This window comes from Molothrus aeneus, chromosome 19, assembly GCF_037042795.1.
Source record: "Molothrus aeneus isolate 106 chromosome 19, BPBGC_Maene_1.0, whole genome shotgun sequence".
Taxonomy (NCBI): Eukaryota; Metazoa; Chordata; class Aves; order Passeriformes; family Icteridae; genus Molothrus; species Molothrus aeneus.
Window position 1 is genome coordinate 1,583,075 of NC_089664.1, and position 17,427 is coordinate 1,600,501.

General features: G+C 47.6%; 1 protein-coding gene across 1 annotated transcript in view; it reads left to right on the forward strand.

Annotated features, from left to right (window-relative positions):
• PNPLA7 (patatin like phospholipase domain containing 7) overlaps positions 1–17,427 on the forward strand; it is a 134,636-nt gene that overhangs the window by 81,518 nt on the left and 35,691 nt on the right. Inside the window, exons 23-26 of the mRNA XM_066563058.1 lie at positions 993–1,056; positions 1,515–1,683; positions 2,759–2,941; positions 4,610–4,728. Coding sequence (XP_066419155.1) covers positions 993–1,056; positions 1,515–1,683; positions 2,759–2,941; positions 4,610–4,728 — 535 coding nt within the window. The remainder of the gene's footprint in view (positions 1–992; positions 1,057–1,514; positions 1,684–2,758; positions 2,942–4,609; positions 4,729–17,427) is intronic.

Genomic DNA, 17,427 nt, shown 5'->3' on the forward strand with positions numbered 1-17,427 from the left:
GTTTTCTTTTCTTTGCATTTTTTAAATTTAGCTGCAGTCACCCTGCAACTTCTACCACATATGGCACAAATTGCTGCTGCACTAGAATTGTTAATAAGAAAATTAAACTAAAGTGCCTGCAAGAAGCTTTATGTACACCCAAATTCAGCTCAGATCTAAGGTTGTTGCCAGATGTGTCTGTGTCTGTAGTGGAGTCTGACTGTGCCTTACAGATTTGGGAATGTTTTTTGGAGTTCCTGTTGGCATGTTGGAGAAGGAGTAGTGATGCTGCAGAGAGCTTGAGGATTCACCTGGGGAGGTGGTTCAATGCAGGATGAACAAGTTCTGTATTTTGGAAGGTGGGGGGAACAGCTTTTTTCGTTGGAAGCAGGATGCTGGCCTTCCTGTGGCTGTAAAGGTGTGTGCTGTTCTGAATGCTGAGGTGGTGAAGATGCAGCTGCAGTAGGAGTTGTCACCAGAGCCAGGCTGGACAGGGCTTGAAGCAGCCTGGTCCTCAGGAAGGTGTCCTTCATGGAATCATGGAATGGGATGAGCTTTAAGGTCGTTTCCAACTCAAACCATTCCATGGTTCTGTGATCCTACATGACCTTGAGGAATGGGATAACAGAGCTTGCAGGTTGTGACTAATGCAGTAACAGAGCTCTGGGAATAGGGAGAATTGGAAGATGTATTCCTAGAAAAGTGTGAAAATTTTTGTGAAGACTTTGTGCCAGCTCTGATCAATGTACTGATCCATCACTACCTTCAAAGCAAACTTTTGGAATTGAATTCTTGGAATCAGAGAATGGTTTGGGTTGGAAAGGACCTTAAAATCCATCCTATTCCACCCCCTGCCATGGACAGGGACACCTTCCTCTATGCCAGGCTGCTCCAAGCCCTGTCCAGCCTGGTCTTGGACACTTCCAGGGATGGGGTAGCCCCAGCTGCTCTGGGCGGTTTTCTCCAGGAGCTCAGACTGAGGTGTTTACAGGTGAATTTCCTTGTTCCCCCAGGTCCTGCCCTGTTGCTCACCAGTGACAACATCAAACAGCGCCTGGGCTCTGCTGCTCTCGACAGGTACCTGCCCTCATCACTGCTCAGGGAAATGCAGAGACACTGGGCTTTTCTTATAAATACACAGAGTTTGGGAACAGAATCCTGTCTTCTAACATACACTGGGCCTTCTGCTCCTGGTGTTGGAGACAATAATGTTTCAGGAGTATTTGTGCAGGTGTGGGTGGGTTTTTCCCACAGATACTTTCTCACTTGTGAAATTGGAAAAGCTGAATTTCTCTGAGTGTGTTCCTGCTTAGGGATGCTGTGGAAGCATTACTGAAGTGAGGCATCACTGTATCCTCCTGCCTTGGTGTTTGTCTAATGGTGTAAATCCTGGACAAACAGAGGCAGCAGGAGCTGGGAGCAGATCCTGGCTGAGCAGGAAATGTCACTCTCTCCCTGTGTAAGATTCCCTCTCTTCTCTTGGGAGCTGTGATATAACAGCAGTTGAATTCTCTGTTTTCCTTGTCTGTCCCCAGCATCCACGAGTACAGACTGACCAGCTGGCTGGGCCAGCAGGAGGACATCCACAGGATTGTGCTGTACCAGGCTGACAGCACCCTGACCCCCTGGACCCAGCGCTGCATCCGCCAGGCCGACTGCATCCTCATCGTGGGGCTGGGAGACCAGGAGCCCACTGTGGGAGAGGTTGGGAGCTGCTCCTTCCCCTCCTGGCACTGGGAACAGCCCAGCTCAAAGCAGCTTGCTTCACACTCATGTGTTTTCCTGGCTTTAACACCCAGTGAGGCATAAATAATGAAATATTCCTGAGAAATGCCTGTTAGGAATAGCAAAAGAATTGCATGAGAATCCTCTGAGATGGCAAGTTTTATGTAGGAGTACTTCCAGCAAAGTTCTTTTCCTCAAAAGAGTCATTTTGGCCAATGGTAAATCAAAAATTGCTTTGAAGCTTTGTGTTTCTGCCCAGAATTTCTTTGGGCTTCCACACAGAGGGAGAAATTCTTTTCTGCCTGGATGAAATTCATGGTGTGTGCTTAGGAAAAAGTAGATATAAATCGCAGTCTATGAATTATTTATTATATTTTATTACAGATCTTAAGCTGTAATTTTTTTCCATTTACTATCTATTTTTATGATTTTATATTTTATTACCAAAGTCTTCTGACCAGACAAAAATTCTTCAAGAAATTTTAAAAAGGGATCACAGGTGGGTTTTTTTAGGATGGTGAAGTGCTGAGTCTGACCTGCAGAGAGCCTGGGCTGGTCCCACGTGCATCTTTCGTGTGTGTCCCGTTGTGTGGGCTCTTCCTGCATGGATGTGGGAGGCAGGAAGCACAGGCAGAACAAGCTGCCAGCAGTTGCCTAAAACAACAACAAAAAAAATCAAAATCAGAAATGCAAAGAGGGAAAAAAGTGGACTGATGGGAAGGGAAAGAAAAAAACACTGAATATTTGTGGACTCAAGTCTAACTTGGGCAGCATCTCACATTGCAGGAGCAGCTCCTGCCTGTCCTGTGCTTTTAATGGCCTGGTTTAAGTCAAAAACATTTAGGTTTGAATCCTTGGCTGATTTTAGGCCTCTGTGTGCTGTGTAAGCCCAGAGTTAACAGTGTCGTTGTGTAAATCAGTCATGTTTGGGGGCTGTGAGTGTGCAGAGCGGGATTCAGGTGGGAATAGGGGTGTGGGGGGTGTGTGGATGTATTTCACCCTGAGACTGGAGCAGCCAGGACTCACTGTCCTTTCCTTGGGTGTCCATGTGCAGCTGGAGAGGATGCTGGAGAACACGGCAGTGAGGGCCCAGAAGCAGCTGATCCTGCTGCACAAGGAGGACGGGCCCCTCCCGTCCCGCACCGTGGAGTGGCTCAACATGAGGAGCTGGTGTTCTGCTCACCTCCACATCCACTGCCCACGCAGAGTCTTCTCCAAAAGGAGCCTGCCCAAGCTGGTAAGACATTCCTGCTTTGGTGGCTGGTCCCTTGCTGTGTCTCACTTGATCTGTAATGTGTGTGTCAAAGGGGATCTGGGGTAATCATAGTCCACCCTATTCTTACACGCAGAGATTTAACAATGCATTCTGCAAATCCTCTGAATTTTGCAACACCCAATCAAGGTAATCTTTTTTTCAAAGGTAAATAGATAATTACAAAGTCTTGGCCTACCATAGTCAGCAATCTCATTCTGGCTCTCATTATAATTTGGGCTATCATCTCCATAATTGTAAAAACTGGTTTTGGAGACCTGTAAGGAAGAAAAACCCATTCTATTATTAACAAACCCATTCTATTATTAAAAAAAGGATCTTTTTCAGAGGAGTCCCACTGAAATATGAGACCACACTCTTTAAAAATCTGTTTGGCCTCAGCTGGATTTAGAGAACAGGGATAAGGGACCAGGTTTTCTTTATGGATGCAGACTTGGCTTTTTGATATCTTGAAAGAGTAATCACTGTCTCAGAGTCCCAATGAAAGGTGTGTACAGGCCATAGTAGAGTCCTTCTTGTTGGGAGCATCCCTGTGCTTCCCAAAGCTGTGCTGAACATGAGGCAGAGGCAGTCTGGGATGCTTCCCAAGAACTTTAAATCCTTGTCAAGGAAGAGAAGAAGTGTGATGGTGTTCACAGGGGTCCCAGGACCAGGGAAGAGACAAGAATGTGACTCCATGTTTCAGAAGGCTGATTTATTATGATATATATATAATATTAAAAGTAAATGATATATTAAAACTATACTAAAAGAATAGAAGAAAGGATTTCATCAGAAGGCTAGCTAAGAAGAAGAAGAATGGAATGGTAACAAAATCCTGTGACTAACCAGCAAGTCTGAAACAGCCAGACTGTGATTGGCCATTAATTAGAAACAACCACATGAGACCAATCCCAGATGCACCTGTTGCATTCCACAGCAGCAGATAACCATTGGTTACATTTTGTTCCTGAGGCCTCTCAGCTTCTCAGGACAAAAAGTCCTAAGGAAAGGATTTTTTATAAAACATGTCTGTGACAAAGAAGCTCTAAAGGAAATTCTGTTGCACCCCCAGCAGCTATAGAAGACTCAGAGAGGCCACTGGCCACTAGAACTGTTTGGGTGGTTCACAAGCCTCTGTTGTTTTGAAGAAGAGCTGTAACAGAATCACTGACAGCTTCAGGCTGGAAAGGACCACTGGAGCTCCTCCAGTCACACCTCCCTGCTCAACAGGGTCCCTGGAGCAGACACTGGGATTGTGCCCAGACAAGCTTGGAGAATCTCTAGTGAGGGAGATCTCAGAGCCTCTCTGGTCTCTGTCCAGTGCTCGGTGACTGCGCAGGAAAGAAATTCTTATTGCTGTCCAGGTGGAACTCCTGGGCATCACCTCCTGCCAGTTCCTCTGGTGCCATTGCTGGGCCCCATGGAGCAGGGCCTGGTCCCTGTCCTGAGCCCTCCCTGCACACAGGGACACACAGGGATGATGTCCCCTCTCAGCATTGTCTTCTCCATGCTGAGCAGCGCCAGCTCCCCCAGCATTCCCTCACAAGAGAGAAGCTCCAATCTCAATCTCCTCATCTTTGCAGCATCTTTTAGCAGGCTGCTGCTGGCTGCCCTGCCCATGCAGTGACCGTGCCTGGCTCTCCTCTGCAGGTGGAGATGTATGAACGTGTGTTCCAGAAGGTTCCAGACCGTCACTCCGACTTCTCCCGCCTGGCCCGGGTCCTGACGGGCAACGCCATCGCGCTGGTGCTGGGCGGCGGAGGGGCCAGGTAGGGCATTGTCCTGGGGCTCTGGGCACCCTGGCAGGGCTGCACGGGGCTCTGGGCACCCTGGCAGGGCTCCATGGGCTCTGGGCATCCTGGCAGGGCTGCAGGGGGCTCTGGGCACCCTGGCAGGGCTGCAGGGGGCTCTGGGCATCCTCGCAGGGCTCTGCAGGGCTCTGGGAATCCTGGCAGAGCTGCAGGGCCTCTGGGCACCCTGGCAGAGCTGCACAGGGCTCTGGGCATCCTGGCAGGGCTGCACAGGGCTCTGGGCACCCTGGCAGAGCTGCACAGGGCTCTGGGCATCCTGGCAGGGCTGCACAGGGCTCTGGGAATCCTGGATGGGCTGCAGGGCCTCTGGGCACCCTGGCAGGGCTGCACAGGGCTCTGGGCATCCTGGATGGGCTGCAGGGGGCTCTGGGCATCCTGGATGGGCTGCAGGGGGCTCTGGGCATCCTGGCCTGGGCAAGGAGCCCCTGCCCATGGCATGGGGTGGGACAGGATGGGCTCTAAGGTCCCTCCCAATCCAAACCACTCTAGGATTCTGTGCTGGTGCATCCACCAGATCCAAAAGCTGTCCCTGGGCTGGGACAGATCCCTCAGGATAACAGAGATCCTGGGACACCAGCACTGCTCTGCAGGCAGCATTTGGGGGAGGAGACACTGAGGAATGACACAAACTTGACCTGCTGTGGGGATTTGTGCAGAATTTCTGCAGAAGGAACATGAGTGTTTGTGACCTCTTGAGACTTCTCATAATGGTTTAATACCAGGAGGTGACCAGGGCACGAAAGATGACGTTTCTTTCTGTTGGCCTACACTTTGGATTTTTTTTCCCTTATGGATTCTTACATTAGGAAATGGCTCACAGTATTTCAAAGCTCTTCAAAGTTTGAGCAGTAAGAGGAATTATGTCTTCTAATGGACAATGTTCTCATCTTTATAATCCTCCAAGCCCCCAGGTACCCATACACTTTGACAGCCTTACCTTACAGGAAGGGTGTGTTTTTGCAGACACAAGGACAGGGTGTGTGCTGAGCACTCTGTTAGAATTCCATCTGAAACCCCAGTGAGCTTTAGAAATAAATTGCTGCTGGCATTTTTCTTTGGAATCCTTTTTTACTTGGAGAGTTTTCTGTTGAGACAGAATCGAGTCGCCCTTTGTCTCAAGCGAGCGCCGCCTTCGTTGTCTCCATCAGTGTTCTTGAAGCCCTGCTTTAAAGGAGTGCTTTGAAATACAGCTCTCAAAAAAAATAAACCCCTAATTTGCACGCAGTCTGTCTGTTTAAGTGCACAGAAATATCACATTTTTGTCGTTGGGCCAGCGCGTGCTTCAGGGGAGCCTTGGCTGCAGGAAAGGCTGGAGCTCCTTTGTGCCAGCTCCTCCTGAGCAGTCACTGGTGCTGAGGCAGCCAGAGCTGGTTCCTCGAGTGTCTCACAGGTGCCTTGATCCTGCTCCCTTTCACAGCCCCTCACCTGGGCTGGTTCCTGGATTTCATTTCTGAGACAAGCTCTGTCCTGTGGAGACACAAAGCAGAGCAGCAGAGGGGAGCTTCTGTTTTATCTGAGTATCTCAGGAGGCTTCTCATCCACTGATAGAGAGCATTTGTGGTTTGTTATTTGTTCCCAGCTGATATCTCTGCCTCTACCAGAGCCTGTGTCATGCTAAATATGTGCACTCCTGTACTGCTGGCAGCACATTTTGCTCCTTCCCTTCCTTCCTTCTCTAACATTGCTGTAATTTTTGCCAAACTATTTTTTTGTTTGTTTTTTTTTTTTTATTCTACTACTTAATTTGCAAGCTCCCACCTGTGGGTGTGCAGGATCTGAGGTAAGGAGGAGCAGGGTCACTGTGTTGGTCCTGTGCTGTCCCTCTCTGCAAAGCTGCTCTGCTGCTGTGTTGGCTTTGGGGTCTCTGGATGCTCATCACCCATTCAGCAAGGAGCCATGGGCCATTAGCCATCACTCTGCTCATTTCTGCATCCCTGAATGGGGAGGACTTGAAGAGGATTAAGGGCAGAGTGGATAAATGGGATGTTTCTTCCTTCTCTGAAATACTTGCTATGCCACAGACTGAGATGCTTGTTCAGGGGTTCCAGGCTGGCACAGGGATGGTGTGAGCACTGTGTTTTCCCTGGAAGGGTACAGAATGCTGTTCTAGTCATTAAATAATCATCTAAATTGTGGTTAGATAGAGATTTTTTGAAATGAGAATATAATTAAGATTGGAGAAAAGACAAAATTGCTCTTAACCATGTAAAGATTCAGAATTACTCTGAACCTCTGCCTTTTGAAGGGCAAAATAAATTCTTAGATTGCCCATTTCTACTAACAAGGGAATTTCAAGAGATTAGATTAGGTACTTAAAATCACCCTGTGGTTAAAGCACAGTCAGACTAAGGATGTCTTTGTGGGTCTCTGCACAGACTGTTGATGGCCTTTGGATAATAATTACATGAATATCCTCCCACCTCGCTCTCAGAGCAGGAACCATGCAGGTCACACAGGCAGGGAGAGGTGCCAGTGACAGGGGCTGGCTGGTGGGTATTTGTTCAAGGTATTGTGTTCTGTGACTCCAGTAATATCAATTATTTAGTTGTTATTTTGGGAATGTTTGTCTGGCTTCCCAGTGACAGCCGGATTGGGAGGTTTTAGCAAGAGCAGCTTCCCAGTAATTATCATTGTGGTTTGTCATGACAAAAGGCTCATAGGAACTAAAGGTTTTCTTTCTCCTACGAGCATAAAAATAAAACAACTTGAAGTGATATGGTTCTAAAATTACAGTGTTTTGCTTTTGTTAAATGCTAACTTAATTTTAGATAGAAACCTTGTGGAGTTTGAGGGAAGGAAAGGGGATTTGGGTTTAGGAAAGTAATACCTCTGAGGTGGAGTTGCAAGAATAATGACACATCAAGCCCTGCAACAAATGCATAAACCTTCCATAAATAATTGTCCTGACCTTTAGCCCTCCCACGTACAGCCCACCCCTTCTTTGGTTTGCTATGGTTGTCTCAGCAAAGATGTTTGAAAACTAAAATTTCTTGGGAGTAAATAATTATTACAGAGCTATCTGGGAATCCTTAAGGCTTTGGGAGAAGAATGTGTTGAGCTGTTCAGAATCATGGAGTATCCTGGGCTGGAAGGGACCCACAAGGATCTTTACTCCTGTCCCTGCACATCCCACCCTGAGCATTTCAAGCTCTCCTGAGGAGCTGCTATCAGAGGATATTTTCAGATATTTCATCAGGGCATCTTTTCATTTCTCTTTTTATTGTTTAGTTTTCTCCTCAAACTTATTATCTCACCTCAGCACTTGATGTGTCAAGTAGCTGGGTTTTTGTGCACACAGTTTTTTCTTGCTGACCCTACAGATGTGGCTCAGACCATTTCATTTTGGGCAGGTGGCTTGTTTCAGCAACTTGTCCTTTCTGCCTTTCCTTTGTTTCCATCTCTGGCTCTCTGGAAAGGGAGGATAAAAGCAGCAGCGTAGGAGAAGCAAATTCTGCCCTTTTTGTTATGGGATCTCTGTGTCTGATTAACATTCCTGTTGTCTCCTGTGTGTCTGTGCTGCTGCAGCCTGTGCCATGTGCAGGGTGCTCACACTCCAGGCTCTGAGAGAAGGAAAAACAGGCAGCTGGTCACTCATGGGCTACTGCTGAGCTCCTTAGAGCCTGGCTTTATCTTCCTATTCAATGGCTTTACCCAGGGATGAAGAAGCTGGGAGAATCCCTGAGAGACAGATCTCAATTGTTCTGCTCTCAGGAGATCACATTTGCTCTCTGCACTCTGGGTTGGACTCTGAGATTGCAGGGAGAATAAACCATGGAGGATTTGCTGTGATGTTTGGCTGCAGCTCCAGCTCACTCAGGCAACTTTTAGTAAAAACCTGTCAATCCTGCCTCCTGTCTCTGCCACCAGATACTGCTCTTTTCTTCAGGAAGGCACAAGGAATTTGTTTGTCTGTGTCTGCACTGGGCCAAAGCCCTGGCACAGGCAGGATGGCAGAGCTGCATGCAGTGCCTGGAAGGGATGCACAGGTCACCCTGTCCTGTACAGGGGGGCAAGCAAGGAGCAGGTGGGATGTGCCCACAGCCACCTGGGGCCGTGGTGGAAGCTCACATGCATCTCCAGGAGCTTCTGTTTGGAGGCTGAGCCCAGTGTGGCAGCATTACTTGGGAGGGTTTTGCCCCTTTGTGTTCTGAGCAATCAGGGCAGAAAAGAAATGATGCAAAGCTCCCAACACACCAGAAGGAAAAGCTTGCAACAGATTTTGAGAACTTGAGAAGATCATGTTCCTTTTCTGACTGTTGGTGCTTTTAGCCTGCAAGTGTGGCTGGGAGGTGAGGAGCTCTTGCCTGGGAACGAGCCCTGTGGTGCTTCCCCCGCTCCAGCCTGCTAAAAGAGGAATCAGGTTTGGGATTGATGGCCTGATCTACCCATGTAAAACACTTAGAGGCAAGTTAGTGCTGTGCTGTGAGATCTGATATTCCTCCCAGGTTGTCTGGGGAGCTCTGGCTGCCTTCAGCAGGCGCAGGGATCTGGTGCTGCTGCTCCATGGCTGGTGACACAGCATTTTAATTACACAGCCAGCAGTGAAGAGCTGGCCAAGCTGGCAGGGTACAGAAGCTGAATCTGCAGTATGCTCATGTGTGGAGTCAGAAATGATTAATGAAAACACCAGTAGGTTTTGGGGGTTGATTTGTTTTTCTCTTTGGTTTGTTACTCTAACATGGAGAGGAGCCTTAAAGCAAAACCCTTTTCATCCCATCTTGGTTGAAGGCATCTGCTTCTTAATTCTGTCCTTTTCTCATACTAATTGGTAACAGACAGGGTTTGCTGCTTACCCTGTTACTCAGATGCTCAATGTCTCCTCCTGAATTGGATTTTGCCATCTTAGCTCTGAGAAACTTTCACTTCTGCACTGCATAGTGCAGGTCTGGTGTTTGGCAAGAGGGTCACTGCAGGTAAAAGAAATTTCTTTCTTGTCTCCTGTGAAATTCTCATCAACTTTTTTCCTGAGAGGAGTCATGAAGCCACTGTTCTTCCCCTTGCTTGAATTCGTTAAGGAAAAATTGACAAGCTGACAGAATTAATGAACATTTAAATTCTCATCAGCGTAATGAGGTAATGTAACAGTGGTAATGACTGAGGAAGGTGTTGCAAGGAAAGGAGGGTGGAAATAGCACCTCTGTCTTTTGGGGCTATGTTTAATTCTCCCAAGGTCAAGTGGCAGCATGGGAAGGTCTGTTCTCAGCACTGCTGCTGTGGAGAAGAGCTGAGATCCCTTGTGCAATGTCATCTTCTGCTCCATGGTCCACAAAGGCAGAGAGCAGCACAGGGAGAGAAAACAAGGAAAGACAGCACAGAAAATATCAGAGCTTAGTGAGGGTTTTAATAAAGGTGATGGCCCCTGGGTCAGGACCAGGGTTTGGCTCCAAGGGGTGGAGGGGGCTGGCTGGTGGTGCAGGGGTAGAACTGACACCTCATAGCCCAACCTCCAGCGTGTGATGCAACATCTGAGGAATAAAAAGCTGAAATTTGAGGTGGAAATGCTTCTCCAATGACAAAGTGCTGTCCTTGACATGGACAATTTGCTCCCATGGTGCTGACAGCTCCCTTCCCAGGCTGCAGCTCCTTTTCCTGCATCGTGGTTATGAAACCCTGGGGTTCAGTCTAGGGCAATAACAGCACCTCTGGGGACACTCTGAGGTTTTATGGTGCAGGTGCTTTGGAATCAGTTCCAGCAGTTAAGGAAGGTTAATTCTTATTCCTCAGCTAAGACAGGTAACTAATGATAGGAGGCTTTTTACCCCTTTTTACCCCTATCAGGAGGTGTGTGCATGGATGTTGTTTAAAGCTGCCACTGCAGAGCTGCAGAACTTGGGATGGAGCTGGTGGGCTCCTAGGATTGATCACTGAACCTCAAATACAGGGAGGGAACTGGAAACATGGGGAGAGTTACTTAAAGTTAAACTATGAAACCTGACCCCATCACCCAGACAATGTGAACTTAGGGTGTGTGGGAGGAGAGGGGAGGAATTTGCTGCCTGAAGGAGGCAGCTCCAGAGGAGAACACTGGGAAAACACTGCCAGAAACACAGAGCAGTGCTTTCCCCTGTGGGATCCTAAAGACACTCAATACAGAGATTACAGAAGGGATGAAAGAAAATCCCATGGGAGTTTCCTGGGCTCTTGATGTTCCTCACATAAGTTGGGACACAGTAAATGTTTCTCAGCTCCTTTGCTGGGTTCAGGACTTAACATGGACTGAGTCTGGTGAGGGGCACCCCAGGGTAGGAGGGGTAAGGGGTCTCTAGAGCCCAAGTGCTGTCATGACCAGTTCCTTGTGTTGGAGCATAAAAGTAATATCTTGAGAACTTCTCTACTCTTCCATTTCTATCTAGATAATACACAACATATTTTCCCTTTTTTTTCCCACCTGGCTGTGTCTGCCAGTCTGCAAGTCTCTTTTCCCTTTCTAACACATCCAATCCTTGAGATTTCTCAGTTTCTTTGCACTGTTTTTACTCCATACTCATTCCTTCTTGTCTTCCTTACATCTGCCCTTTAGTTCCTTTCTCAGTCTTTGCTTTCAAGTCCTCTCTCAAATAGTGAGATTTTCACCTATTGTGAAAAATGGCAATTTTTTGCCATCCTGGTGTGTCCCTGTGTGTCAACAGAAACACACTTGGCTTTGAAATCATTCCAGATCATGCAGTGAGCTTCAGGGCTGCACCAGGTTTGCAAATAGGTTATTCATTGCAATGTTTAATGTGGTTTATAATGGGGCACAGGTATCCCCTTCATTTGGTGTGTCTGCCTCACAGTGCTTAAAATTCATAGGGCACAGAGCTGGCAGCTTGAAATGTAGAAAAATTGGATGCAGGGTTGTGTTTTTTCCTGAAGTGCTCAGAAAACAGCCTGAGAAAATGCTTGTTCTGAAGTAAATTATGGAGCAAAACTGTTGCTAAAACCATTGTTCATTGTGCCCTTGGCTAGGAGAGGTTTGGAAGGGCAGCTCCAGCCTGTCCAAGGTGCTCCTGGAGCCACTGGCAGCTCTGAAGGGTTCAGTCACTGGGGAGAGGAAGGGACAGGCAGGATTTTGTGGGGCTGGGGTTCAGCTGCTGAGGGGTTGAGGAAATGGCTGAAGGCCTCAGTGCTGTGCTCTGCTTTGATGAACCACAGTGTGGGCAGTGGGCAGGTCACCCTCTGGAGCTCTGAAATGCCTCTGGAGCACTTAGAGGGAAGAGAAATACAAACCATTACCAGGAGGAGTTGTTTGGGGTTTCGGCAGGATGTTGTTAGCTCAGAATGGAAGTGGATTTTTGCTGCTGCCTCCTGGGCTGGATGTGTCTGGGGAATTTGTTTGAAGCCATCCTGCCATGCAGTTACTCTGAGGGGGCTGGCTTCACTCCAGCAGGCAGAGGGTGACCAGGTGACCCCCTGGGCTCTCTGGGTGCAGTGCCAAGACATGGTCAGTGGTTATGTAGAGGGCTTGGGGGTATCTTTGCCTTGCAAAGGGTTTATGTAGAGGTTTGGGGGTATCTTTGCCTTGCCTGGCAGGAGGGATCTGGGTGCTGGGCTCTGCTGGGGGCTGGCCAAGATCCCTGTCTGCAGCTTGGTGTCTGGCAGCCCTGGCTGGAGCCTGTCTGGCACAGGCTGGGCCCTTCTGCACTGGGTTCTCACCATTTCCTGGTTGCCACTTCCACGAGACAAGAACAAGGATGTTTTTTCTCTCTTTTCTTTCTCTCCCCCTGGTGCAGTCAGGCAGCATCCCTGAAATTCCTGCTCCATTTCCAAGTGCTTGCTGGAGGTACTGAGCTGGCATATCAGGGCTGTGCTTTCCTCTCCTCTAGCAAGACAGGTCCTGAAGAATATGTGCTGCTAAAAGGATCCCATCCCTCATCCTGATCATGCTCTGAAGTTCCAGCAAATTAAGCTGAGATATGAAAGGAACTTGGAAAATGCTGCTTCTCTGGGTTTAAATGGAAGAATCAGGCTTGCTGTGCAGCATCTGCAGTCTGTCAGTGCCCAGTAACAGCTGAGGAAGCAGGATTTCTGCAGCAGTGAAGTATCAAAATGATACAAAAGGGGCTCAATCTGCTTTGTGTCATGGAAAAAACAAACAATGCAACGTCTGAATACTTGAAATATCTTTCCTTCAGTTCTGTTCTTCAAAGTAATCCCTTTGTACGCCAGGCCAGTCTGTCTTTTGACTTTGGGAAGGCAGAAAGGTGGCAGCTCTGAGGTTAATCCTTGTGGCCTTTGCAGCTTTCCCCATCATGGCCAGCCTGGACTGGCTGGGAGCATTTTTGGGACGGGAGGCTGTTTGGTGACCTGTGTCATGGCTTTTGTGTGTGGAGATAAATGTCTGTACCTCAGTGCACAGTGGGGTGGAATTTCTCTGTGTGATATCCCCTTTTTGAAGCTCAGACTGATGCATGGGGGGTTTCAGAGCTTGTGATTGCTCCTGTAGGTACTCAGAGAAGTGTTCTGTGCTGGGGGTCTGTGCATGAGTGGAGCATCCATTGCCATGTGCAGATAAACCAGAGGGAAAGCTGAATTCCAGAGTCAGGCTTCTGGATTCCCAGCATCTTTCAAAACCTAGATTTGCTTCCAGGGCAATATTCAGGTGTGAGAACCCAAAAAATTCCTCTGGCTGCCCTAGAAAGCTCTAGGGAGACCCTACCCAAAGAGCTCAGAGACCTTAACACAAAGCCCAAGATCCCTGTGCCTTTGATTTAGCCCTTTAAAAAAACAATTACCAACCTTTATATGAAAAATTACAAGCCTCAACAATTTAAGTAGAATGATAGTGAATTTATCACAAAGTGAAAAAGTAAATTTTAAAGTTTTTAGAATAGAAGTTCAAAAAACAAAATAGAAGAACCTGGGTGTGTCCAGCCTTTCTCCTTCTTAGCCTCCATCTCCTGCTGTGATGTTGGCACTTTTAGATTAGTTTAGAGTAGAAGCTCACTGTCTAACATAAGTGATAAGTATTAAAAAGTAATTGTAAACATTGTATAGGTAGCTTTTAGTATAAATACATAACACCACTCCAAAAGCAAGCAAAGTGCCTTAAACTGTCTTGCTGAGCATACCTCAGCTAGACAAGAAAAAATATTTTATAGAAAAGATACAATGAACAACCTTAAAACTGAGAACTGAAGAGCTTTGACTCCTTCTTCAAGCACCGAGCTGAGAAAAGGGACTTGTACATATCTCAAAGTCACTCTAACCAGCAGAAAATCTGAAATCCAGGAGGTAAAATAACAGAGAAGCAGCAAAACTCTTTATCCTTAAAGGTAAAACTGCACCTTTGACTTGGTGTTTTACTTGTGCTGCTCCTTTGGAAAGGCCTGAGGAGTGAGGTAAGGAAGGTGGGCTCCTGCTTGGAGAAGATGATGATAATACATGTTTGGGTATCTAATTTGAGTCTTATCCAGGTCAGCCCTAGTTAGGTTGTTTGAGCAAACAGAAAACAACCCCTAAAAATAAATCAGTGAGTTTATTTGCTGTTGTAGAGCAAAGCTCCTGGGACAAGGCTGGAGCTCCTGTGGGGCCCTGGGGCTCTGTGTTTGCAGATGGTTGGGGAGAGCTGCAGCCTCACTGCTCTGAGAGGCTCTGCTGGGATTTCTGCAGGGAGGGACCATCCTGGGTGTGTTCATCGTGGTTGAATTGTGTTTGTGCAGGGTTCAGAGCTCTGCCTCTGTGAGCTGGGGGAAAGGCACAGCCTGTGGCTGCTCCCAGATTCCCAGACCTGAATGCCAATTGCTCAGAGAGCTGTGGAACAGTTGGGCCATCACGTGCCCACAAAATCACATGGACTGGCACCCATGGAATGCTTAATGATCTGATTTTTCCTTTTCCCATCTGCAGCACCTCTGTAATTGCTCATTTGCTCCCATCTGCCAGGAGGTTGAAGGTTATAACAGCTGCTATAAACTCTCCAAGCAGCAGGAGCTTGGGAGTAATCAACTTCAAAGGTATTGCTTAAAAAACCCCTAAAATTAATTGCAGGTGGTTTAGTTGGACTCTCCTGTCCTGATCTCCAGTCTTTCCCACCAAACTCATTTATTCACAGCAGCGCCTTGATAAACAGGTGAAATTAAACAAGGAGGTGGTGGAGCTGTGGGTCAGCTCTTGTTGCTGGTTTTGCACCTTTTTTTATCAGATGTAAAAGCATGGGCTGTGTTCACTTCCCATGGAGCAGCTGTGAAGCTCTCCAGGCTCTCCCTGTGCTTTCAGGAGTCTGGTTCTTGCATTGATGTGATTTTGGGGAATCTCTGTCCAGCCCTACCTGGGCAGTGAGCTTTCCTGTTAAGAAAAAGTAAATTCTCAGTTCTATTCCCTGAATGCTTTGGTCTTATTTCTGCAGCTTCCAGATGTTGTGCTCAGAATGGGTTCTTGCAAGGCTTTAATAAATAAGTCTCAGAGGGGTGGGGAAGAAGGATATATTTGTTTTCCAAAGAAATTATCTTCCTTTGCAGATGATAATTGAATTGTTCCTTGGCTCAGAGCAGGGGACAGGATTTTGTGACATCCCCAAGTGGTTGCAGTTTGTCATTCAGCCACTTCCCTGCTCCTGTGCCCCTCTCCAAGCCAGCTGGGATCAGAAAACAAGAACCTTGGTGCATTTTATAATTTACTTTGACTATTTTGTGCTTTTCCTCCCCTCCAGGGCCTTCCTCCTGTATCCCCTCACACCCCAGGGCTGGGTAGTCCTGACAGATCTCCTGGAAGGACTGAACACATTTTGCTCATTTATTTCTGTGTCAGGCACAAATCTCTTTGTTTAAAGCTTGTTCTAAAGTTAGTGTATAAAGCAGAAACAAGATCAGGGCTATAAAAGGACATTGTATTTGGATTTTCTTGCAGGAAGGGGATTTCACTGGGCTTGTGATGAGTAGGAGATGCTTTTTCTGCCATTTGTGCCTGCCTGGCACAGGGTGTGATCTCTGCAGCCTGGCAAGGCCAAAGGGAAATGGCTCCTGAGCTCTGGCTTGAGGAGTTGGTGGGAATCTGAGGGCAAAGCTAAGTGGGAGAATGGAATGAGGTTGTTGTTAATGGAGGGGAAGACAAGAAAAATTCAGGTCTCTGGATCAATATGTGTGGGCTGTGGAAGGAAAAAGCTTCCTCCAGGGCAGCTGCTGGGAAAGATCCTGCTGATAGTTGGATGTTAGGATGAGAACCCAGTAATGTGGGGTTATTCCCTCTGTTTAGCTTAGAAATGGTTCTTAGTTGATTAACAGTTCATTAATGTTGTCAAGACTGGAAAGTTCCTTGTAAGGGCTCACGTAGAACTGCAGAAATGCAGGGCTCTGGGTGCTGTGCTCCTTTGGAGCTGGCAGAAAATCACTGCAATAATTCTGGCTGATTTATGATGCTGGGAAGTTTTATGGTCAGGAAGGCTGGGAAATAATGTTATTGGAAAGATATAACTGGAATTAGATTTCAAAGCAATGTTTGGGTATATTGCTGCTGCTGCAAGAGCTCCAAGGTGCCAACTGGAGATAGGCCAGTTGCAACTTGTAGCAGACTTGTTCCATTTCTGAACAGTGACTGAACCACTCAATGCCAGGATCAGGCACAGAACAACCAAAAAATGCAGCTGTTTGTGTAAAGAAGAGGCTTTTCCTTATGTTACCTTTCCTGATGCCACTCCATGTAGCTCCTCACATAAACAACATCCAATTTCCACTCACTCCAGTACAAGGAACAGCTCCACAATGACTCCAAGAAGGATCTAGAACCACCACCACCCCTCAGTTAATGGTTCTGTAGTGCTCTGAGAGCTGCAGGCTCAGTCACCAGCCTGTTTTGGGGTCCCTGAAGTGCCAGGGTTCCCTGTGTGCTGCACATGGTGGATTTCAGGGTGTGCTGTCCACTCCTGTGGGCTTGGAAGCTCAGGCACCTTCAGTTTGTTTTGTGCTCAGAGCAGGGCTGGGGAGTGGTTGCCCAAGGCACCCCATTTTGCACATCTCCAAAATGGACACAGTAAATACAAATTCATAGAATTACAAAATGTTTAAGGTTGGAAAAGACCTTTAAGATCATCAAGTCCAGCCATTCCCCCAGCACTGACCCCTGTCCCCAAGTGCCACATCCATGTGGCTTTCCATCCCCTGGGGCTGGGGACTCCACCACTGCCCTGAGCAGCCTGTGAAGCCTGGACAACCCTTCCAGGGAAAAGCTTTCATGGCTTTGCTGCTTCAGGAGTTTTAAGGTTCTGAGGGTGTCTTAATTCAGGTTTGTTGGGCTCTAATGGAGCTTAATAAAGTCCCCTTGACAATTTCACTATTTTTCTGCCTCCTTTGCCAGGTAGCTCCATCAGGAAGGAGGGCTGGAAGCTGTGTCCCACTCTGGGGAGGCTTTGGTGGGAGACACAGCAGAGCTCTGCAGCAGCCATGGCCTTAATCCTTCTTTAGCCAAAGGAAACAGCATTTCTTCAGAGCATTCAGGGAGATCTCCTTCACCCTGCTGAGTCAGTTAGGAGGAGAGATGGGGCTGCTCAGGCTGGATTCCTCCTTGAGTCCAGCTTCCTTTTTGAAGCTGACATGGACTTTGGAGGTGGTTGAGCTGCAGCCTTGCCTGGCTGTCCCCTTAGTCTCCCCTCTGGCTGCTCCCAGGCTCAGGGTGTTCTTTCAAACACAGGCAGCATCCTGCTGGTGTGGCTCGTGGGGGAAATACTGGTGCACAAAATATTGG